Source organism: Stigmatopora nigra, chromosome 21, assembly GCF_051989575.1.
Source record: "Stigmatopora nigra isolate UIUO_SnigA chromosome 21, RoL_Snig_1.1, whole genome shotgun sequence".
NCBI classification, from domain to species: Eukaryota; Metazoa; Chordata; class Actinopteri; order Syngnathiformes; family Syngnathidae; genus Stigmatopora; species Stigmatopora nigra.
Genome location: NC_135528.1, coordinates 4,987,927 through 5,008,942, shown reverse-complemented (window position 1 = coordinate 5,008,942; position 21,016 = coordinate 4,987,927). Strand labels below are relative to the sequence as shown.

The window sequence follows — 21,016 nt, the reverse complement described above, 5'->3', positions numbered from 1 at the left end:
ATTTGAAATTTTTATTTACTATACAGCTTTCAAAAGTATTACAGGTGAACCAATCATTGAGCACTTACATTGTGTCATATATAAAAGTACAGTGTTGTTATAACCCCAGAACCATCAACTTGGTCACTACGAATGAGCAATACAAATAATTCATTGGTGGCCTTTGACAAAAATAGACATCCTACCCATATTGAAAGATATATTTATTGCAGTCTTTACTTTATTTATCTTGCAATAGTTCCATTTTTCTGCTTTACCATCTTAAATATTCTGCATTATCTCTTATTTGATGTTGTCACTTTTCTTCACAAAGCCACTTGCACTCTACTTTACATTATTTTTATACCTTTTAAACATCTTCCATCATGCTTGTCCTACTGCACCACCTAAAATTTATTTATTTCATCTTATCTTATCTGAACTTAACCCAGTTAAAATGGATTGGCGGTCTATCACCGTCAATGGCATGAAACCAGTTACAATAAAAAGCCATTGTGTGCACACTTTAAGCAGATTCTTAAGAAGTTATAAAGAAGATCAGGCTTAAAATATAAAAGTTAATTTCCCCATGCCCTTGACTACTTCCTCACACCAGAATTTAGTCTGGTGTTGTGTTTTTGTGCGATGCCGTAAGGAACGTGAGCCGCAATGGTGCCCATTTCTGCCGCTCCCTCCACGTGAAACATCTGGTCGTCAAAGTAAATGTGAGGTCTGATCTTCTCTAGCATGGGCCCTTTGGGGGCCCCCGCCAAGAACAGGGCCTCGTCGATTTCCAGACCCCAAGCCCTGAGGGTCCTCAGGGCCCGAATACCCGAGCTGGCTGCGCTCCGGGCCGTCACTAGGAAGGTCCGGATTGGACAGTCCAGGCGCTGGCCTTTTGCATAAAACTTCTTCTGAAGCTTCCCCAGAGCCTCCAAGAAACCTTTGAGTGGACCCTTCCATAGAAGAAGAGATTAGATTGATTCATTTCTGTATTTTTTTGACTATTATAGTTTGGCTAGGCCTGCGACTTAAGCTTTGGTTTAAAAGTGTGTTTATTTTCAGGCACATACGTGATCGAGTAGTGTGTCCTCATTTTCACGTTCGTGTTCGAAGAATTTGTCCAGGCCGTGAGCTTTAAAAATCCGTTCCGACTCATCGGAGAAGAGAACGGCGTCACCGTCAAAAGCCACCCTCAGTTGCGACTCCGACACCTCTGTCCGTTTCTCAGGCGTGAACATTGTCGCCGCAGCTATGCCTGACAAAAAAGATTTGCAGATAGTATGTTGGAATTTTGAAAAAATAGGTCACTTGGCTGAATAGGTTTTATTCAGTAATTGTGAAAGTACCGTTGTTTGCTGTTTTCCGACAATTTTTTGCAATATTTCATCCGATTTCTCGAAATACGAATTGTTTACTCAACCGATGACTCCTCCATCCCAAACGAGTAAGCCATATTGGTCGAAAAAATATGATCGTATGCATCTTTTGCCATTGTAGCATAAAGTTAGTTGAAATTCATCATTCTGGTTGTGACATCATAACCAGAATTGAAGTAGTTGTAGTTAGCTTGCTATCAGAACATCTGCATCTCATTCTGGTTGTGACATTATCTCCTATCTTAGTGGGCGGGGCCATTGATCCTCTATAGTATTTCATGACACTTTTAATGCTTTGGTTGGGTAATAACTGAAGTGGGTATATTTTCTATTTACGATGTACTAGCAAATGGCATCACAACTAATCTAGACCTTTCAAATAAAATGTCAAGGACACCTTTTCCCGGGTAACAGCGAGTTGTGAGGAGCTCGTCAATTCACCTTGAGAACCCAGCGTAATCCTTTCCCAATAGTCTAAACATAGCAAATGTCAATATGTTGCCTAATTAAAATTTTAGCTCCGAATAAGGCTCAGAATTAAGAATAGTCCATCTTTAATCATGATTGCGTCACATTGCATTTTTTAATGTTGACAGAAGTTACTTAAATTGTGGAGTTGTATTTGTCAGTGTCAGTCCAAATTGTTGACGCTCATAAAAATGGACCGGGGTGACGTGAGCTCACCTTCAGCCAGCGCTTCCCTGACCTTTTCTGCATCGGCCGACAGGTAGAGGTTGGTTTGCCAGGCCTTGAGGTAGCCGATTGGACTGCTTCCACCCGTCATGCAAAATCGCTCTATGAACAAATCTGGTCCAAAAAAAAAAAGATTTTGTTAAAGACTCACAGTGAAATCCCCTAAAGTTGAAATGCATCCGAACAAATGGAATAGAAATGCTTTCAAAACAGAACAGACTTGACATTCCAGATCTCACAAATTGTTTATTGAGCTTTGTAGTCGAAGCCTGGGAGGGTTTAATTCCCCCAGCCCACGTTTTCTAGCCTTCCATCCAAGAAAAACATTCTTAAGTCTCTTTAAATGCTTCAGACTGTTTGGTGCACATCATCTAGACTGAAATAATGTCCAAAAAATGAGCAAGTTACAAGAATATTACTAAAACAATGGAATTGGCCGCCAATTTCTTTTTTTATTAAGTACACCACCCACAGCGCCCCATTACTGACCCTCTCCACGGGTGGTTCGTACAACATCGGTCTCAGAAACATGAGAGAAGCCTTGTTTGTCTTATCGTTTGTCGGGAAGCTCAGAGGTCCGAGACCACTCTAGTGTTCACGTGGAGCGCCACCGAAGAGATCTAACGCCATTTCATTCATTTCATTTGTTTTGGGGGCTGGCGGATTAACCTCAGGTCCTGCGGGACAGGGTTTTGAACCCGACTCGGCGTGATACCAAGAAGATCTGATCATGTTAGATGAAGCAAACAGGAAGCGGTTTGGGACAAAGAGGACAATTCCGTGGGAAATGATCCACATAAACATCAGCTGTTGATACACATTTGTTATTTGTCCCCTAAAAACTTACTGTGATGGTTGATGGTATTGATGAGGCGGATCCCCACATGAGCGTGGTTGTACGTAACTAGAACGATGTCAAAGAGTTCTTCGCTTTGTGGATACAATTCGCGCAATCGAGCGTTGACTGCTTCCAGAGCCTGTTGACAGCAAGATGATGCTGTCATTTATTCCCAATCATTTCCCAGCTATAAGAAGTGTATACGGGTAGAAAAGGGATTAGTATGGGATTCGTAAATTTATATTTTGGACCTTGACAAATGGGAAAGCCGGTCCTGGGGCGAAAGGCTCATTCTCATGTTCGATTTGGTATCTCAGGTATTCCTCCACTCCGTGCTGCTGGAAGACTTTCTCTTCCCGCTCGGTTCGGAAGAGAACCCTCGTAGAAACGGCAATGGTCACTGCGTTCTCGGGTTTGGGCTGGTGAAGGAAAAAATTAAGTGAGAAGGGAGTAAAAAAGCATTGGAAGCAATGTTTCCTCTCATTTTTCATTGGTCTGGGTAGAAAGACAACCTCCCTGAGTGCACTGAGTACCATCATCATTGCTCGCTATGGGCACACCAGTATCACATGTCAATGTTACCTCTAATTTTTCATGTAAAACATGCTTTGAAACATGAAAAACATAAGAGTAGACAGATCTACTGCCAGTGGATGCCACATAAACGGCGCCATCATGGGGAAAGGGGTAAAAAAAACAAGTTTGGATTTTATTTACTGCGCACCAAATGATTGCTGCTGCGCAGAGAAGTAATTTTGCAAGAGAATGCAGCAAAAGTGGTTCTTAAATAAGAGTTTAATGTTCAAGATATGCAAGGATTCATTTGACAGATCCAAAAATATATACAGTATTTATGTAGATATATTATTCACTTGCATACCGTGCAGTATGTATGTAATATTTACCACATGCCAGTTAGACCTAGTGGGCATCGTGCAAAATGTCATGTCACATTGTTGCAGTTTGTGCAGTCAAGTGTATTTTAAAACGACTTTTTTCTTGGTTAAAATACTCCATCAAAAATACAATCTGACATTTTCGATGTCAAGAGATGGAGGTTATGAGTAGTTCATGTCTTTCATCTGAGAATTTCTCATCTTTTGTGGACGAGTGCAAGAAAATATTGACCATTTATTGTCCAAGGTCTGGAATATCAATATTTTTCCCAACTGGGTGTCATTATTCTTCACGTACTGCCGACTGTGTGACTCGGAGTGACCGTAAAATACGTTTCACTAGTATTTATCGAGCACTGGGCGAGTCCGCTCGTAAAAGGTTCATCTTTTATTGCCGTTGTGATGCCTGGAGAATGCTAATTATTGCTTTTTTTGTGGCTTTTAGTCTCTTCAAATCGAATTAACACATTTTTTACCTCATTGGTTGACATTTTAGACAATTTTGAATATGTTAAGGCCATTGCGAATGGTTGTGAATGAGTTAAATGTGGCTTGTGTCATTTGTTAGTGTTCTTGGAAGCTGTCACTGAGAAGATCAAAATGAAGAGAAACATATCGTGCGTCATACTCACAAAAAACACGCCTCCTTCCACCTTGCGGGCTCGTCTGCCTGTTATCTATTAGCAGAATAACATTTTTCATTTTTAAAGACATATCCATGACATTATTATTATTTCAAGCAGACATTAAGATACAAAAAATATCCACATCTTTGTCAGACATCTTCAAAAAGTGATGTTTTAGCTCAGAAATTGATCATAAATGCTTATTTCCACTAAAATAATGGAGTAAGATAGTGGTTGGAGTTTAAATCAATTCATTTTGGCGACAGTTTTGTTTTGAAAGAGCTTGTATTGAAACAAAAAACTTTAAAAAATATAGTTTTTGCCATTTTTAGGGATGCTCCTCCAGATGTTTGTCAAATTCCAGCAAGGCCGAATTCGTCCGAGTCACTTGACGCTATGAATAACGTGTCATGTTGCCGGGGGGGCGGTGGTCTTGGCCGGCGATCCGATACAGCCAGCGTTAACAGCCTGCCCTCTGACACCCTCGATCACATGGCTACAAGCACCCTTCAGAAACATTTTTTTTTTTTTTTATCGTGACGACTCATAGTGAGAGATAGCCTGGGAAATCCATGCTGGTTATTTGCTAATGCGAGGATGTCGCACACCATTTTGTTGATCTGTCACCTCAGGTAACGTGGGGTTAATTTAGGGTGAACGCAAAGGGAGAGGTTAGGGGGGATATTTATAGGGGAGGAAAAGGCCATGGAAGACGAGGTGACGCAGATATAGCAGGAAGACTGAGTGTGCAGTGAAGTTTGCTCCTAGCTTTTTAATGATTTAAGGATTAAAATCATGACGTTTTGCTATGCATTAAAAGTCATATTTATAGTTGAACTTTGGGTGAATGTAGTCTGTTTTAAAAAGATAGTTTGAACATGTTTAAATAGACTGTTGTTTACTATTTGTTCTCATTAGTAAGACTCATTTTGACCTGTGAGGATTTTTTTTTATCTCATTTTTTCAACAACTTGTGCCAATTTTGGTCTATGGATACATTATATTAATGCTTATTAGGAATAATTATCATTACATAATATTGCATAAAAAAGACTATTATTTGTTATTATTGTGCTTTATGGGAGCTGGTCTCTGCAGTGAGGTTAGTTTTGAAGGTCCCTGCAAAAAAAACTTGGACAAACAGTATAGAAATGTTCTTTTTTAAACCCCAAACCATTAAATAATTCACAGAAAACGGAAATTCTTTCTAGTAAGAGCATTAAATGCTCCCTCAGAACCAAAAGTTCAAACTTTAGACTTACCTGTTTGGGTTTAGCAGTGAGACCTGGGTCTTCTTCAGTGATCTCCTGATTGGCTTCCCAGGAATCTCTCTGATCTCCATTGAAGGAAGTGCAAATTTGCAGCTCCTTCACCTTCACGGCCTCCACGCTCATTTTCACCATAGAGAAAAAGCGAATGGCCTGAAGGTGCCCTCACTACTAACTCTTAAATGGAAGCACAAGAAGCCAGTGTCCAATGGGACATTTAGTAGGACGCTGGTGAGTAGTCAGAGTTTTCCTGATGGAAGCGCCCATGTGGAAGAACAAAAAATAAATAAAAACAAGGCTACTCCTCTCATCCCCTTTCACTTTGCAACCTAGTCAACATTTAGAAAGTGGACGTGTCGGGAGCCGCAGTCCATCTGCTGCTTTTCCTCGGCCCCAACGCTCCCTCGCACCCTCCTTTTTTTGTCCCCTAAACACAACCCCGGCGCCACGGCCAATCCGATGCTCCGGCCCTCCCGCCGACCAATTGCCGTAGCGCTTGTGCGTCCGCTCTAGTTCTGCCCTTTTGCTGCCTGGTGTCGACATTGGGAAATGCAAGCAGGGTGGCAGGAAATATTGTTTTGACAAGACGTGTCATATTAGATGAAAATAACTTCAAGCCAATCGGGCAGTTAGTTGGTGGGCATGTCTGCTTTATAGTTTCGAGGTTGGGATCTTGACTTTGGCCTTCTGGCTTGTATTTATTGTATGTATGTGTGTTTGTTTGTTTTTATGGAATTTTAGGGTTCCTCCCAATTTGCCAGTGTTTTCAATCTGGCAACCTAATTGCAGTGTTGATATTCAGGATAAATTGACAGGCAAAATATTGGCAATTTCCTGGCAAATTGGTTAGGTTAGAACTTTATTTGATCCTGTAGTCAGGATTTGTTTTGGTTGCAGTAGCAAGACCGATATAAGACACACAAGACATTATAGACCTAGTTAAAAAAAACTGGAGCCACACATAGTCCTTGAGTAGTCTTTCTGTTGTCCTTTGCGTTGTTAGTGAAGTTGGCCTTCTGGATCAGGTGGTCGTAGACTGTGACGGTTCCTCTTTCGGCGTCTCGTAACTGAAAAACCTGACACAATTTCCTTCGGGGAAACTTATTTTCTGCTGAGCTAAGCGGCGGATGAAGTTGGTGCCAGTCTGCTGTCTGGCCTTTTTTTTTTGTACGACCGACTGGTGGCTAATGCCATCTAAAGTTTTCCAGAAATACCTATTGTTGCGTTTTGAAACAGAAAATTGGAAAATTACTTCCTGAGTAGAAATATTGACAATTTGCTTTGTTTTCGTATAAATTGTGGCCAAATGTGTTTGTTTTAATCCATGTAGTTCGATAATGTTCGAGTCTATACAATTGTAGGATTCACATAGGCATTTCAATGAAGTATTTTCACGATTATAAGGCGCACCCTCAATGAATGACACTATTTTATTTTTTCCATATATAAAGCACACTGGATTATAAGACGCCCTTTCTATTTTGGAGAAAATTTAAGACTTTTAAGGGCACCTTATAGTCGTGAAAATATGCTACAGTTGTTGTAATACCAAGCTTTTTTTCCATCTTCTTGATTCAAGTATGTTGAAATGCAAAAACTAGAGTGAGTGAGTGCAAGCTAAATGACCCTAAAGGTATCTACTAATGGAAATTCTCCATTCACCTAACTACAATGCCATTAGTGTCCATTTTAATTGTCCCAGTGTGTCAAGGGAGTCACGGATTTAACACTTTGAACGTATCAGAGGCTCGGATTGTTTTAAAGACTTATTATTTTTGCAAGCTCACTATATACTGGCAATATTGTGTGCATTACTTCGTCTCCAAATGGAATTTTCTCAAAGTACTTCTGCTTTTATCGCCCTCAAGCGGCACATCGAAGACGGCCTCACCTCATTGTGACCTCTGCGTCCTCTCTCGCTTTTTTTGCTCGCCCTTTGCACAAAAGTGATGTTTTATCCCGAAGCCGAAACGTGATCCGGCGAAGTCCACAATAGATTCTTATTGATCCGTGCAAAGTGGGAAAAAAACCCCAAATAATTTCTTGTAGAGTGACCTCGAAACACAAAACCCACTTAATTAGAAGGTAATTGATTTTTTAAAAGATTTTTCCCTTTATTTATTATGCTCAAACCAAGTGGTTCTAATTTTTTGGTCAGTTTTTACACTGGAAAAAATGAATTTGACTCGGCCTTTTGTCTTACAAAATGTGATGTAAGTAACATTTCAAATAGACTGACTGCCAGGTATTAAAAAAAATATGTTAGGCTGAAATAAAATGAATTTTTAGTCACATTTCTAACAAGGAACAGCAAAGAAATGTTAATATTTTTGTTTACAGTGTGTAGTTAAGTGTAGTTAGTTCATTCCATCTAGTTTATAGTTTATAGTATTTATTTAATTCCCAAAAGTTTGGAGTTATGTCGATGATGACTCACAAAGATGACGATGGTGTACACGGCTGGCATCCGTGGCAAAACGCGTGCGTGTGATATCTAGTTGGCCTCTGCATGGTTGTCAAGGCAACGGTGAGGATGACGTCATTGCAGTAAAGTTGACATCACTGTGAGATGGTGACTCATGACAGTGTATTTTTTTTTCAGAGTAGGAAAACTTACCAACAACATCTTTTCCACATCCACGTCTTTTAATCCATGTAACAAAAATAAGTACATTACCCTTTTTATTTCTAAACAAAACAAACGGCGAAGCATCTGGTGGGACAAATAGACATTTACAATTGATTGAAAGGTAAACACAAAGCACAATTCTTAAACATTTGAGTGTCGCGTCCCATCATTTTCATTTCCGAGCAAAAAACAAGCCCATCTTTGGCACTTTAGTGTTAAATTTAACAAAAAAATAAAGAAGAAATAGAGTAATTTCCCGGGGATTAAATTGAATATTATATTTTGTGTTCAAAGTAGTACTCATCCAACCAAATTATCTGACAAAAGAGAAACTGTGAATTAGTGCACTTCTAAGTTTTATTGCAATATTTCACAGCTATAATAATAATATAATATTAAGTGAACTTACATTAAACACCATGTGATTCACACACATTTATTGTATACAGAATAATAGATTGAATTTCAATACTGTAAGATAAAGGACTTAAATCAACCCATTAGAATATATTGAAGTATTATCTTAGATTCCAACTACAAACTAAAGGACTTGCTGTAGTCATCATTTGGCCTGACATGCTGCTTCCATCCACCCAGCGGCGCTATAACATATAATTTACATCTCCCCACTGCCTTGTCCACTTGTCCAAGCAAGTATACATTTATAGTGTATTTAATGGCAAGTGAGGCCATACAAACAAACACACACTCACACAAACACACACACACACACACACACACTTTCCAAGTAGTGTGCAAAAGCAGGAATAATACTTGATCTGTTTTGCATATGCATAAAACAGACATACTCGTAAACTATACCGAAACATCTTTTTTTGTCACACAAATGGTGCAAATCCCCCTCAAATTCCCAACACACACACACACACACACACACACACACACACACACACACACACACACACACACACTGACTCTTTCACACACATTGTAGCTGTCTCATCTTTGTGGAAGTGGTTCTAAGCTACAAGTACATATTACATTGGTTTATAATTGTAAATATGTGAATATATATGTACATGTAATAATTACACTATCAAACACAGGAGGACATGTGTAGCATTGAGATGGAGGAGGAGGAAAAATATGCAATTTGTGTTGTTTACTGATTTTTGTTTGGGGTGTTTTGAAGATTGTGTCCTCAAAAAAAGCTCCCAGAAAAAAAATACTTTTGGGATATTGTCATAATAAAAGGGAAATGACGCAAAGTGAAGCATAATATCGCTGGTCTTAAGATCTGATGGATCCCAAAACACTAAATCCAGATTCCCCTTGAACATAACCCACATCACAGGGTTTCCTTTTATAGCTTTTTCTATTTCTTCCCCCCCACCACATTGATTTATTTTTCCTCCCTCTCCACATCAGAGTTCAACAAAGTTGTTCTTCCAATCAAAGCGCTTCCTCTGTGACATTTCAGGGGTAAATACGACGTCAACCAAATAAGCCAGGACACAACTTTAAGTTAATTCATCCATTTTAGTCTCTTCCAACGCCACCTCCATTAAATAATATACCTTAACTAAAGTTTTAATTTAATCCCAGGTAACACTTTCAATGCTAATCCATTTAAAATTCTCTTCCAAGTGGGAGGCGATTAGACCAAAAACACCCAAACACGAGTGACACATTAAATGGACGCGGTGTACACAAGTCCTTGCCGTACGCAATAAAAAATCTACTCCCCGTCAACCTGCGTACTAAATCTTTTGTTCATCGACTAAATATTCCAAGGATTGGTACGGATACAACTAATACGAACCACCCCGTTTCCTCCAAAGACTGGAGAAGAGAGAAAAAAAAATCAAAACCTTCTCTTCCTCCTCCCCGAGCCGACTTTTTCCTCCATCTAGTACTTATTCCCCTCCAAATTAACTCCTCCCACTCCACTATTTCTGCATGTCGCACTGCAAAAGTAAGACGATGGAGGGGTCCGACTTGGCCGCCTCCTTGAACTCCTCCAGGGAGATTTCGTCATTGTGGTCCTTGTCCATCTTGGAGAAGATCTTGTCGACGCGCTGTTGCGGGGTCAGGCCGTCCTCGTTCATACGCATCATAATCACCGTGCCTACCATTTTATAAATGGCCTACAGGGGGAGAAATTTCTGTAAGTTGCCGAAGCTTTTTGATGGCCGACGTGTGGACCCACCTCAATGATTTCCAGCATCTCCACGCGCGTGATCTTGCCGTCACCGTCCAAATCGTACATGTTAAACGCCCAGTTGAGCTTCTGCTCGAAGCTCCCCCTGGAGGTGATGGATAAGGCGCAAATGAACTCCCGAAAGTCGATGGTCCCGTCGCCGTTCTTATCGAAGGTCCGGAAAGCGTGTTGAGCAAATTTGGAGGCGTCGCCATATGGGAAAAACTGAATGGGATAAACAAAGTGTCAAAGCCATCGTCATGACGATGGAAAACCATCAAAATGGCTACAAACGCCAGATGTATGCACGATTGCGGTTATTTCTCCATCAGATGGCGAGAAACCATGTCTGAATTACAATTAATTTGCCCTAAAAAGGTGATGAGTCACCGTAAATGAACAAGCTATGAATTTTCCAGCAGTGACCTTAATATTTCCAAGCACAAAGTACAATTTCACCTCAAGGCGTTTGGATAGTATTCCGCGTAATAAGCTGTGAATAAACTCCTCCTCCACCCCCCAAAATGGGACTGGCCCAGGCGTTCTGACCTTGACGTAGAGCTGCTGAAACTCTTCCAGGTTAAGGATACCCGAGGGGCAGTCCTTGAGGAAGCCTTTGTACCACTGCTTGAGCTCGACCTCGTTGAACTCCGTATTCTTGGTCAAGTCGTCCAAGACTTCGGGGGCTAGCTTGCTGTTGTGTTTCCCCATGATGTCTCGCCTCTCTGGACGCCGACGACAGAGATACACGTGGCGTCAACGCAGATCACAAAAGCGCACTATTCCGGATCTTTTTTTTTATCCAATGACGTATTCATACCTGCTTTGTTTGGTTCAGACTAAACCTAAAAAATCTTGGACTTTTTTCATAAGTCTTTATATAGCATTCAACAAAATATAATTCCCTTAGAAAACTCAAAGTATAAATAAAAAACAAACCGTTTACAGTCCTTTTTAAATCAGAAATCTAAAGTTAAAAAAATAACAAAAATATTTAGTAAAGAATGTGTTTTTTTGGATCATTTTTAGCTCACTAAAAATCCTAAATAATTATTTGATGGTGGACCATTTATTCATTCATTACATATTTATTGATAATGTATTTTTTTGATTATTCATTTTTTATTGATTTTTTTTATTGAATATGTATTTATTATTTAGTGATTATTTATTTGTCAGTTTGTTGTTGTTATTTGTTGTTATTCATGGTCAAGCTTTAAATCTCATTATACATATAAAATTAAAGCATTCAATTCAATTCAATTCAAATCAAAGTCCATAATAGCTTAGTTTCTTCTCCCTAGTAAAGCGACCAAAAATCTGTCACATACTTTGACACCTGCGCATTGGACCAAACAGCCGAACCTCCAACGTCTGATAGTTCCCTTCCCCACAAAATGGCCCATTAACCTCCCGCGGACCACTGCGGCGGTCTCCTCGTGACGGCATCTATGACTCATAGTCCACGTCTTACAGATTTTTTCGCACTCACACAAAGCGGCCACAAATCCTTCCCTTCTAAAACCGCTCACCCAAGAGCTCCGGGTGGCGAAAATATGACCAATGAGTCATGCCGAGAGGGGTGTGTGGGGGGGTTTCTACCGTGGCAAGAATCCCTCCCTGCAAACTGCAGCATGATTTTTTTTGGATACTGCGGTAAGAGTCGGAGTGGGAGGGCCACAAGGTTTATAAGGCTATCAACTTAACTTTTTAAGACGGTAAAGAAAAACCTTGAGAAAATCTCCGGCCCCGGGTGAACGAATAATAGCGGTCGCTGTTTGTTTCTCCGGCGTGAATGGAACGCGTGGAGGCCACCAACCGAGACAAATGGCATTCTTCTCCCTGGTTAGTTTCCAGATGCGGCTCATAATAGAGTTTCCTCAGCGTGACGTTGAGATGCTCCATTAGGCATGCACGGCCAAAAAAACTAATCCCTTTTTGAGGGGATCAGAATAAACCAAGATCATGACAGCTCAGGAAAATTATATCCAGGCAGGTTAGGCGTCCTCGTGAGAATTAGGAGGTCCAAATTGATTTGTTAGGGTGTCGCCATTGTCTGCATTTGTCAAATTTTTATTTTGCCTTGTCCTTTATTTGTCACATTGTAAGAAAAATAGCTATTTTTTTGGTATTTTTGTACTCTAGAAAATACCTGAATTATACTTATTGTTGTGAAACCTGTTATCCTTTCATTTATTTATTTTTTGTACCGCTAGTCCTTTCGCAAAGGGTGTTAGCACCAATTCCAGCCATTGGTGGACAGCAGGCAGGGGACGGCTTGACATGGTTGGCAGCCAATCAGCACAGGGGCACAATGAGACAAATAACCATTCACGGATCATTGGATTGTGTCATTTTGGATTGTGTACCCGAAGAAAACCCACACACGCATGATTTAAACATGCAAAATCCACAAAAAAGCCGCAACCCTTAGGGATTGCAACCCCGATTCCAGTACTGTGAGCCGCTTATGTCACTCCTAACCTGGTATTGTTTTTTTTCTTCAGTACCAGCACTATAAAGTCAAAAAATACAATACCAGAAAATCATAACTGACTTTTGGAGTACATTTTTGGAAGGTATTTAAACGGATATGAACCGTAAAAATTGGACTATTTGACTAGTTGACCATCATGACATAGGAAGAAAAGATGAGTGGACAAAGATGACTCAATGTGGATTCCCACCTCCGAGGGAGAAGACAAATGCGGGGGAGAAAACAGCTTGTGAACCGATGACAGAGCTAAACGGCAGGCGAGCGGACGCCAGGCATCCGGCAGTCATTTACAGCAACAAGCATTGAACAAGACAGACGAAGGCCGATAGTAAACAAATCAAAATTGCACGTGCGCAATCAGATGCCATTTTCATGCCATGGCTAACAACATCTAATGGATTTTACGTCAACCTCAATATATTAGCAGGCCAAAAATACAGACTATATGTCTTAAATCTGCCTCTTATCAATTTTATTTGGAAAAAAGCAACACATACAACTATAATATCTGCCATTGTCCGTCCAATGCATTTGTATGGGCTGTGACTGTTCATGTTTTTCCATGACCATTGACAGCAATATGGCTTTAAAACAATATTTTACTCTAGTTGGGAAACCCATTTCCACACGAGAAGAAAAATAAATGGTGCCTACACTGTCATTATTATGACAATCAGGCTGCCAAGCGTCGCCGTGACTGAAAATGAGCTTGCGATTGTCATAATTGAGTTGGAAATCAAACCCAAAAACCTATATGTTGTGTATTTGTGTGTGTGTGTTGGCGGTAACCTTTTGTACAAGTGGAAAAAGTACAATGGACTGACGGAAGGACAATCAATGGGGTACCAGTCAAATGCCAGACCAAGCCATGATCAGCGACAATGCTGTCTGTGTGTTTCTGTGATAAAGCCCTCTCTAAGTGAACGGGATGATCTTGAAGGCAGCTCAACAGTGCGTTGCCTTGACAACACATTGTTGCCAGCAAAAACCAGTCAGGCAAGAAATGATGGATTATCCCATCCATATAGACTCTTTCCCAATTGGCCCTGCCTCAGATGACTTACCATCCCTCTGGTTTTTCCTATTTCCTCCTATTTGTTTTTTTTTATTTATAAAATCATCTCTCACTGAATAACCCTTGTTTTGATAGGTATTTTTTTATATTAGGAGAATTTCCCTCACCTTAATGTGTATCTGTTCTTTGCCTACTAGATTTGCTTTGGCTCTAACTGGCAAATTCAATCCAGCGCCCCGTTTTGTTTCTGCACTGATTAGCGCCATGTTTATTGATGTAGCCCAACAATCACAGCAGCGACGCTCACACTGGTGTCAGCACTCGGCTTGGGAAAACAACAGCGACTGTGCTTGATTCTAATCAATGTGTCGGCGCAAAAATAAAAACAACTCGGGGGAATATGTTATGCTACCTCTCCCCAGTTGATTTGTTAATTTTAGTTCTTCAATGTGACTGTGCCTCCCTAAAATCCCACCGAATGTTTGCATAAGTCAATTTAGACTGCTGCATTTATGATAATAAACAGTAGATAGGCAGCTAAAAAGATCAATTTTTACATAAATTAAGTGACAAGAGGAACGAATAGTGTGTTGTACATAACGGGCAAATGTTCAGCTGTATGTTACCCTATAGAATTTAGATCGATAGGTCTTTCCGTTGAGGAAATAGCTGTTGTCATGCGTCACCTGCACTGCCTGTTGTCAATAACGAGGCATGACAGTCACCGTTGTTTTGGGAAATTATCAGCGGCGTGCTTGACAACAACCCGATTCGGAATTTACGTGCCGTGCATTAAAAGATTTTGACGGTAGTGGAAAGGAGAAAATCAAATCAGTTTTTTTTTCCATTTAATTCAATGCTGTTTGCCATGTTTTGCCACAACACAGAATTCAATGGTAGGTTCAATTTGTCAATATATACGTCAAATATACTAACTCCATCTGCAATAAACCTCAATTAAACCACAATTTCAACTCCAACATTAAATCCACGTGTATTTTAAGAGACACTAATTACGCTTCAAACACCATATCCCCAGTTTCTAAAGAAAGACTTCATCTTAAAGCACGCCGACTTTATCGTAGATGGCGGTCCACCGTGCGCTCTCTACGCCTATGATCCAGTTAGCATGCACTAATCACCCAATCGATGAGCTGCATACAAACAGACCTAGTTAAGACACACGTCGATGATGTACACTGCCATTGAAGGCCGCCAACCCATAATATTGACTCGTCAATATTATCATGTCTCCTCTACATGAATCTAACATATTCCTATCATCAAAAAAAGCTTGTTTTGAGTGAAATTTTATGTTAAACGAAGGGCACGTTGTAATCTCCAGCATGGCCGCGTGTTCCCGATCAATGCAGAGGCAGAAACCAGTGCGCAGCGTAGCCATCGTTACAACCCGACATCCCACATTTATGTCCGACACCCCAAAATGTCCTTGAGCTATCTGTTTCCATCTGTTCACTGGCGTGTGTTATTTGCTCATTCCGATTCGCCGGAACATCCAAAACAGACGTCAACCACCCTCCTCCGGGGAAGTACATCACCATGAATAACAAACATCCATTGACTTCTTGTTACTAGTCAGACAATCGCCCAGATGTATTTTTTATTTTTTTTTACTTACCTGCTGATGATCTGGGGAGGGTCGAATTTGTTCCTGGCGCGTTGGTTCCCGGGCTCGGCGTGGAGCTTTCGGGTCCTAAACGCTGACTTCCCGGTGTGAAAGTGACAGGGGAAGGTTAAGTCACCTCTTTTGAGTGAGGAAAAAAGATGATGAATGAACCGCTGCTGTTTCCCTTGCCAACACACTCGCATCCAGGCACCCTCCCTCGCGTGCTCATTGGTTGAGGTGCTCTGGGGGAGGCGGATACTCGGGTTGGGATGGTTGCGGGGTGATGTCGATCGGAGAACGGGTTCGCGGTGGGTGGGGGGAAATGGGATGGATGGGTGGAATTAGTCAGACTTGGAAGAGTGTGTGTTTGTCAATAAATAGTAATAATTCTTTGAATTGAATAGAAATTAATCATAATTCGACTATATTGGATTGCTTATGTCATAAGTTTACTCACATTTCTGTTTCTGACTTTGTTTTGATGTTTACAGTGTATATTCTATGTTAAAATGGGAATAATATGAAGAAATTATTTTTAAAATGACTGCTTTCCACTCAGACACATTGATTATATTAAGGAATGCATTATATATATGTTTTAATGTCAATAAACTAAATGTAAACTAGTAAAATAACTACTGTAAGTAATAATGATGACATTATTAGGTGTTGATATAAGAATAAATAACTTTCTAAACAATTATTCCATATTTTGACAGAGAAATTCCATACTGATTCTTTGTTTTTGTATAAAACTATAGTGGGAGATCTTACTGTAATAATTCAATTCTGATAATATTGTCATTAAATAACCATTTTGTGTTTTTTTTCATCTGAAAATGTCATTTTGCTTTCTTTTTAAAGGTAAAAAAATGAACCAGGTGACCTCAATGGGTTCGATCCATCGCTCATGGTCAACGGCGACGGCGTCTCCGTGGGAGTGAAGGCGTCCATCACCTTTTGCGGACCAATCAGAGTGCAATCCGGTGCCATTTGTCCTTCGCACCAAGGTGAGCATTACTCACTTTGACTGAGGCACAGATAATCAGATAAATTCCACACCGCCATGCTTGTCCTGTCTTACCACTTTGCTTCCAATCTGCCCTTAAAACACACATTTTTCCAAAGTACACACTTAGCAACAACCATAAAATATTTTTTACTCTTACCCTCACAATAATGGACTATATTTTTGAAAAAACATACATGCGACCCCTGCCCTTCATTTATATTCCATCCCTTTTTCTATCTACAAATGCATGAGCTTTCAAGTTATGCCAAACATAATCAATTATTCATTTTATCCAAGCTATTCTGAATAGAAATAGCTTTATCGAACTATGGCTAACTGCACCATGTGTAATTCAGAATAGCCTACATACACAGAACGTTTTTTTTCCTCTTATATGAATATTCGTGTTGGCATGTTTACTCCAGCCAGGTTGCCACGGAGACGAGCAATCAAGCTTACCCTCCTAGCCCATCATCCTCTCACTTGTTAGCCACTAATTCAACTTTTCAATAGTAATCAGAGTTAACCCTACACACCCAAACGTATCATATTTACGTGATATTTTTACCCTGTTAAAACTGATTTTGAACACATTTTTCTTTACTGTACATATTCTATTTTTATGTACATTACAAAAAAAACCGCTGTAACAAAGTCAAATATTTCAATTTTTGTAACAGTGGATAATAGTTGGTTTTAAAATATTACCAAACAATCCATTGTAATGCATCAAACAAACTTTTACAACCCAATGGCCAAAAAAAAATGCTGTAACAAAGCTCAATATTTCCATTTTTGTAACATAGTGGGTCTTTAAAATGTTACCAAGCCATATCTTGTAATGCAATCAAACAAACTACCGTAATTCCTTTATTTAACAACCCCAATGGTCAAAAATCCAAAGACCACCGACCTAAAAAAAAAGTGAACTTTCTTCCTAACAACTCTTTTCTGGCCATTGTTGAAGTTGGCAGATGTTAATGAGCCTGTCTGTAAGCAGACCAATGGATGAAGTACCTTAGGCAATGAGCCACTTCATCATGATAGTGAGGGGTACAAGATGGGGGTGTGTGGGGGGGCCTGTGGACAGGGAGGAATGAGCTAGAAGATGGAAAGCGAGCAGGGGGGGGGGGTGTCGGGTAGGCAACCATGACGATCACCTCCAATCAGACAATGATTCCACTCCCGTGACTCCATTTAGAAAAAGAAGGAGGTGGAGGCGTCTGACAGATCCTTCATTAGGCACCTTAATTAGAAGGAAAAAGAAGGGAGGATGAAAAAAACTGAAAGATCCTCCATACCGTCAAAGCATCTGCCAGCATTTATTAAGCACTCGTCGCTTGTTAGATAATTGGGTAAATGTCAGCATATTTTTTTTGATAGTGAAGCCCAGGGGTGTTTATTTACACCAAATCAAATAGTGTGAGACAATGAAATGGAGTGGATGTCTCCTAGAGAGATAGCATAATATGTTGGACATACCTGTTGTAGGAGAACATGGACGTGGCTACTATAGGTTGCCATGGTGACCGGATGGAGAGTTAGTGGACTGGCGGTTCTTACCAGGACACACCCATGTTTTTTTTTTTTTTTCTTTCTGACATAATGCAAGGATGTAGTGTTAGACTGATTGTATTTCTAAGATAATTATAAATTCTGTTATTAAAAATTATTTCTCTGACTATCTATTAGAGCTTCAAAAAGCTCCACGCCTAAAAGAAAGTTTCTATTCGCGTTGAGCAGGGAATATACGAGAGGCGACAGCGGGTGATGTATGCCTTGGCGGCACCCCCGAAATAACCACCGAGCTAATTTTAGATACTGGTCGCCGGCGGCGCCGAGATGGAATAAAATAGAAAGTATGAATGAGAGTCTGCTCGTTTCTGTTTGGGTTTTAGGCTGACAAAGATGACAGATGGTGACGGTGGTGTGTTCAAGTGCGCGTGTGTGGCCGGTGCTATGGGAGAATGAAAGGTGACGGGGATTTTCACTTCAAAGTGGGCAGTGGTGAAGCAGATTAAAGCACAGTGGGTATCAAAGACCCTCAGGTGGGTGGGAGAACTCGAGGGGCCCCGTGTCTGGATAGATGGAGAGATATCAAAATGAATTCATCGGTTTCTATCAACAAAGATTGACGTTGGAACCATTTGAACGGCGATTGCTAACGATGCATTGCATTTTCAGGAATTGTCCTGTAAGTTCATTCTACTGCCTTTTTTAAAACAAAAATATGACAGGCAAAATGGTAAATCTGCAGTAAACCCAGTAGAATGTCACAGGCTTGTCATTTTTTTGCGGCTGCTCCACCCACATTAGACCGAGGTCGAATGAGGCCGACACACATGGGCGTATTATCCTCTGAAGTGCCCCCCCCCCCCCCAATCCAGAGTGTAGAGAGACTAGGTGGCCCTGTTGGAGAGTACATAGCGAGGGCCAGGGGGTCGCAGCTCTCAGCCTCCACTGTGGACGCACCCACTCGCCACTCCACTCTGTTATGTGGTGCTATACTTGTCTTATAATTGTCTGTCTCTTAGTCTCCTAGTCCCCAGACAATTTGAAAATTGTTTAAAAAAAAAACTAAGGTGGCTACTTGTTGGAGTCACCATGGCAACAGACCAGGCCAGCAATATGCTAGCTTTGTGGTTCATTTTAGTTTTTGAAGGACAAAAAAAAATGCAGGTTGCAATAGACCCACAGCTGGGAAATATGCTGTTTTGATAATACTGACATCTGCAGGTCATTTGTAATGAGGCTTTTAAAAAGTATTTTTTTATTTAATTCAAGTATTTTTAACTTCAAATTCCATGGGTGGAAGATTTTAGTTCAATTAAGTGATGCAAAGTCAAGATAAATGGTCACTGCAAAAGATTACATTGAAAGGAAAAGAAAGTAGCACCATGGACAGCGACAGGGGAAAATGTGTATGCAATGCCATAGTGACTTCGCTAGTGGGAGCTGTTGCGACGTTTATTGAGGAAAAACACTCGCACATGTTTAAAGCATATTTATTTTTCTGTTTTTACGGTACATATTTGGCATTTTGAAAGCTAATAAGTGCATAGATAGATTTTGATTCATGACGACCTCTTTTTGGTCTTATTCTACTTTTACAGTTGCCTAAGAATAAATAGTAAAAATGATTTCAACAGTTAAATTAACAAAGGCGAATGTGGTAAAAAATATGAATCATAAAGAAACCTATTTTCAAATGGTCAGTTTCTGACAAAAGGCATTCTTGTAAAGTGCCAAAGCAAAGTTGATTCGGCGAAATCCAACAATATTGAGTTGAACTTCAAGAAAAATAAGCATAAGTACTGTAATGAGGTAGCAAAGGCATACATTATTGCTTGGTAAGTAAGTAATACTTGATTGGCTGCATCTTTTGTTCTCAAAAAGTGCATGTGATGAAACATTTATTGGGGAAGCGGGTCGGTCACTTTGGAAATAGGCAGGTCATCCATGCTGGCTTGGGCCGTGAGCTCCATCACATTCTCCTCCAGATTGTTGATTCGAGTACCCATCTCATCTAGTGACATGGTCAAAGAATTCATTTCCTATTTTTCCTACAACCTCAAAATTCTGTTAAAAACAAGGATCCATAAAATAGTACCTCCCTGTAATGACTCAAAAGATGACTAGTCCAGAAGAGCAAAAACTAAAAAGGATATTTTGTGATCCCAATTGTTCAGTGATGGCTTGGAATCTTGCCTCCACTCGATTCATTGTTTCCTCTATCTGTCCAAAGAATATTTAGGTAGAACAAAAATAAACAATGGTGAACAGTCTGACTATAAAAACAAAAAAAAATAGACAACGTTGTAACTTACCACTTGCGTTAACTCATCGGTTGCTTTGCTTTTAGATGTTGACATCCTATTACAGGTGTTTTGATCATCGATCTGTGAGAAATATACCTATACTAAACGATTTTTTAAATTGCATATAAATGGAAGGGAAAGTGCATCCATTTTTAGCGTTAGCTACGAGCTCTCGGTAACTTTGATTCAACTTCTGCTGGCATTCTTAGTGACATAACTTCCTTCTGCAAAGGTTGTCCTTTCAAAGATATACATTGTATATTGAGGAATTGGATGATCAAATCATACTATTTTTAAATGATCTACCAAGGCAGAAGCTTATTAGTTTAGTTGAGGTATGTTGATGTGAAAAATAAATATACAATACTTCTCAAACGTGTTTTTTGACAAGTGCTATGTTTGACTTTGAAGAGGCAAGTAAAGTATTACCGGTATAGTCCACATGTCATTTCTGGACACTTGCCAGTTTTGAGTCGTCGCTCCAAATAATGTGAACATGTTCAATGGAATGTTTGACTGATCCGATTGCGTTAAAACATCGCCATTTCTTTATAAACGTAAACAAAATCGAATCAAGA

The 21,016-nt window shown here is 40.0% G+C and overlaps 3 protein-coding genes across 3 annotated transcripts; all 3 read right to left on the bottom strand.

The window, feature by feature from the left end:
• Nucleotides 1–334: 334 nt before the first annotated feature.
• nt5c1aa (5'-nucleotidase, cytosolic IAa) lies at nt 335–6,073 on the bottom strand. Its single transcript, XM_077743564.1, has 7 exons — nt 5,674–6,073; nt 4,418–4,462; nt 3,141–3,308; nt 2,899–3,028; nt 2,043–2,165; nt 1,053–1,237; nt 335–935 (listed from the first exon to the last, which is right to left on the bottom strand). The coding sequence occupies exons 1-7, from the start codon at nt 5,812–5,814 to the stop codon at nt 579–581; spliced, it is 1,149 nt and encodes a 382-aa protein (XP_077599690.1). The 5' UTR covers nt 5,815–6,073; the 3' UTR covers nt 335–578.
• Nucleotides 6,074–9,887: 3,814 nt separating this feature from the next.
• Nucleotides 9,888–15,799, bottom strand: LOC144215064 (hippocalcin-like protein 4). Its single transcript, XM_077743842.1, has 4 exons — nt 15,621–15,799; nt 11,019–11,194; nt 10,479–10,694; nt 9,888–10,416 (listed from the first exon to the last, which is right to left on the bottom strand). Exons 2-4 carry the CDS (start codon nt 11,178–11,180, stop codon nt 10,219–10,221), a joined length of 576 nt encoding a protein of 191 aa, XP_077599968.1. The 5' UTR covers nt 11,181–11,194; nt 15,621–15,799; the 3' UTR covers nt 9,888–10,218.
• A 3,810-nt stretch (nt 15,800–19,609) lies between these two features.
• Nucleotides 19,610–20,856, bottom strand: hsbp1l1 (heat shock factor binding protein 1 like 1). Its single transcript, XM_077742999.1, has 3 exons — nt 20,448–20,856; nt 20,289–20,355; nt 19,610–20,149 (listed from the first exon to the last, which is right to left on the bottom strand). Exons 1-3 carry the CDS (start codon nt 20,490–20,492, stop codon nt 20,034–20,036), a joined length of 228 nt encoding a protein of 75 aa, XP_077599125.1. The 5' UTR covers nt 20,493–20,856; the 3' UTR covers nt 19,610–20,033.
• Nucleotides 20,857–21,016: the final 160 nt, after the last annotated feature.

Excerpts from the sequence above, each read along its gene's own strand:
- nt5c1aa (XM_077743564.1), bottom strand. The coding sequence starts at position 5,814 with ATGGTGAAAATGAGCGTGGAGGCCGTGAAGGTGAAGGAGCTGCAAATT. Across the intron at positions 3,029-3,140 it reads CGGCTTTCCCATTTGTCAAG|GCTCTGGAAGCAGTCAACGC; the intron begins GTCCAAAATATA and ends TGCTGTCAACAG. Across the intron at positions 1,238-2,042 it reads CAGGGAAGCGCTGGCTGAAG|GCATAGCTGCGGCGACAATG; the intron begins GTGAGCTCACGT and ends CTTTTTTGTCAG.
- LOC144215064 (XM_077743842.1), bottom strand. The coding sequence starts at position 11,180 with ATGGGGAAACACAACAGCAAGCTAGCCCCCGAAGTCTTGGACGACTTG. Across the intron at positions 10,695-11,018 it reads TTCAGCAGCTCTACGTCAAG|TTTTTCCCATATGGCGACGC; the intron begins GTCAGAACGCCT and ends TATCCCATTCAG. Across the intron at positions 10,417-10,478 it reads AGATGCTGGAAATCATTGAG|GCCATTTATAAAATGGTAGG; the intron begins GTGGGTCCACAC and ends CTCCCCCTGTAG.
- hsbp1l1 (XM_077742999.1), bottom strand. The coding sequence starts at position 20,492 with ATGTCAACATCTAAAAGCAAAGCAACCGATGAGTTAACGCAAGTG. Across the intron at positions 20,356-20,447 it reads CCGATGAGTTAACGCAAGTG|ATAGAGGAAACAATGAATCG; the intron begins GTAAGTTACAAC and ends TTCTTTGGACAG. Across the intron at positions 20,150-20,288 it reads TGAACAATTGGGATCACAAA|TAGATGAGATGGGTACTCGA; the intron begins ATATCCTTTTTA and ends TGACCATGTCAC.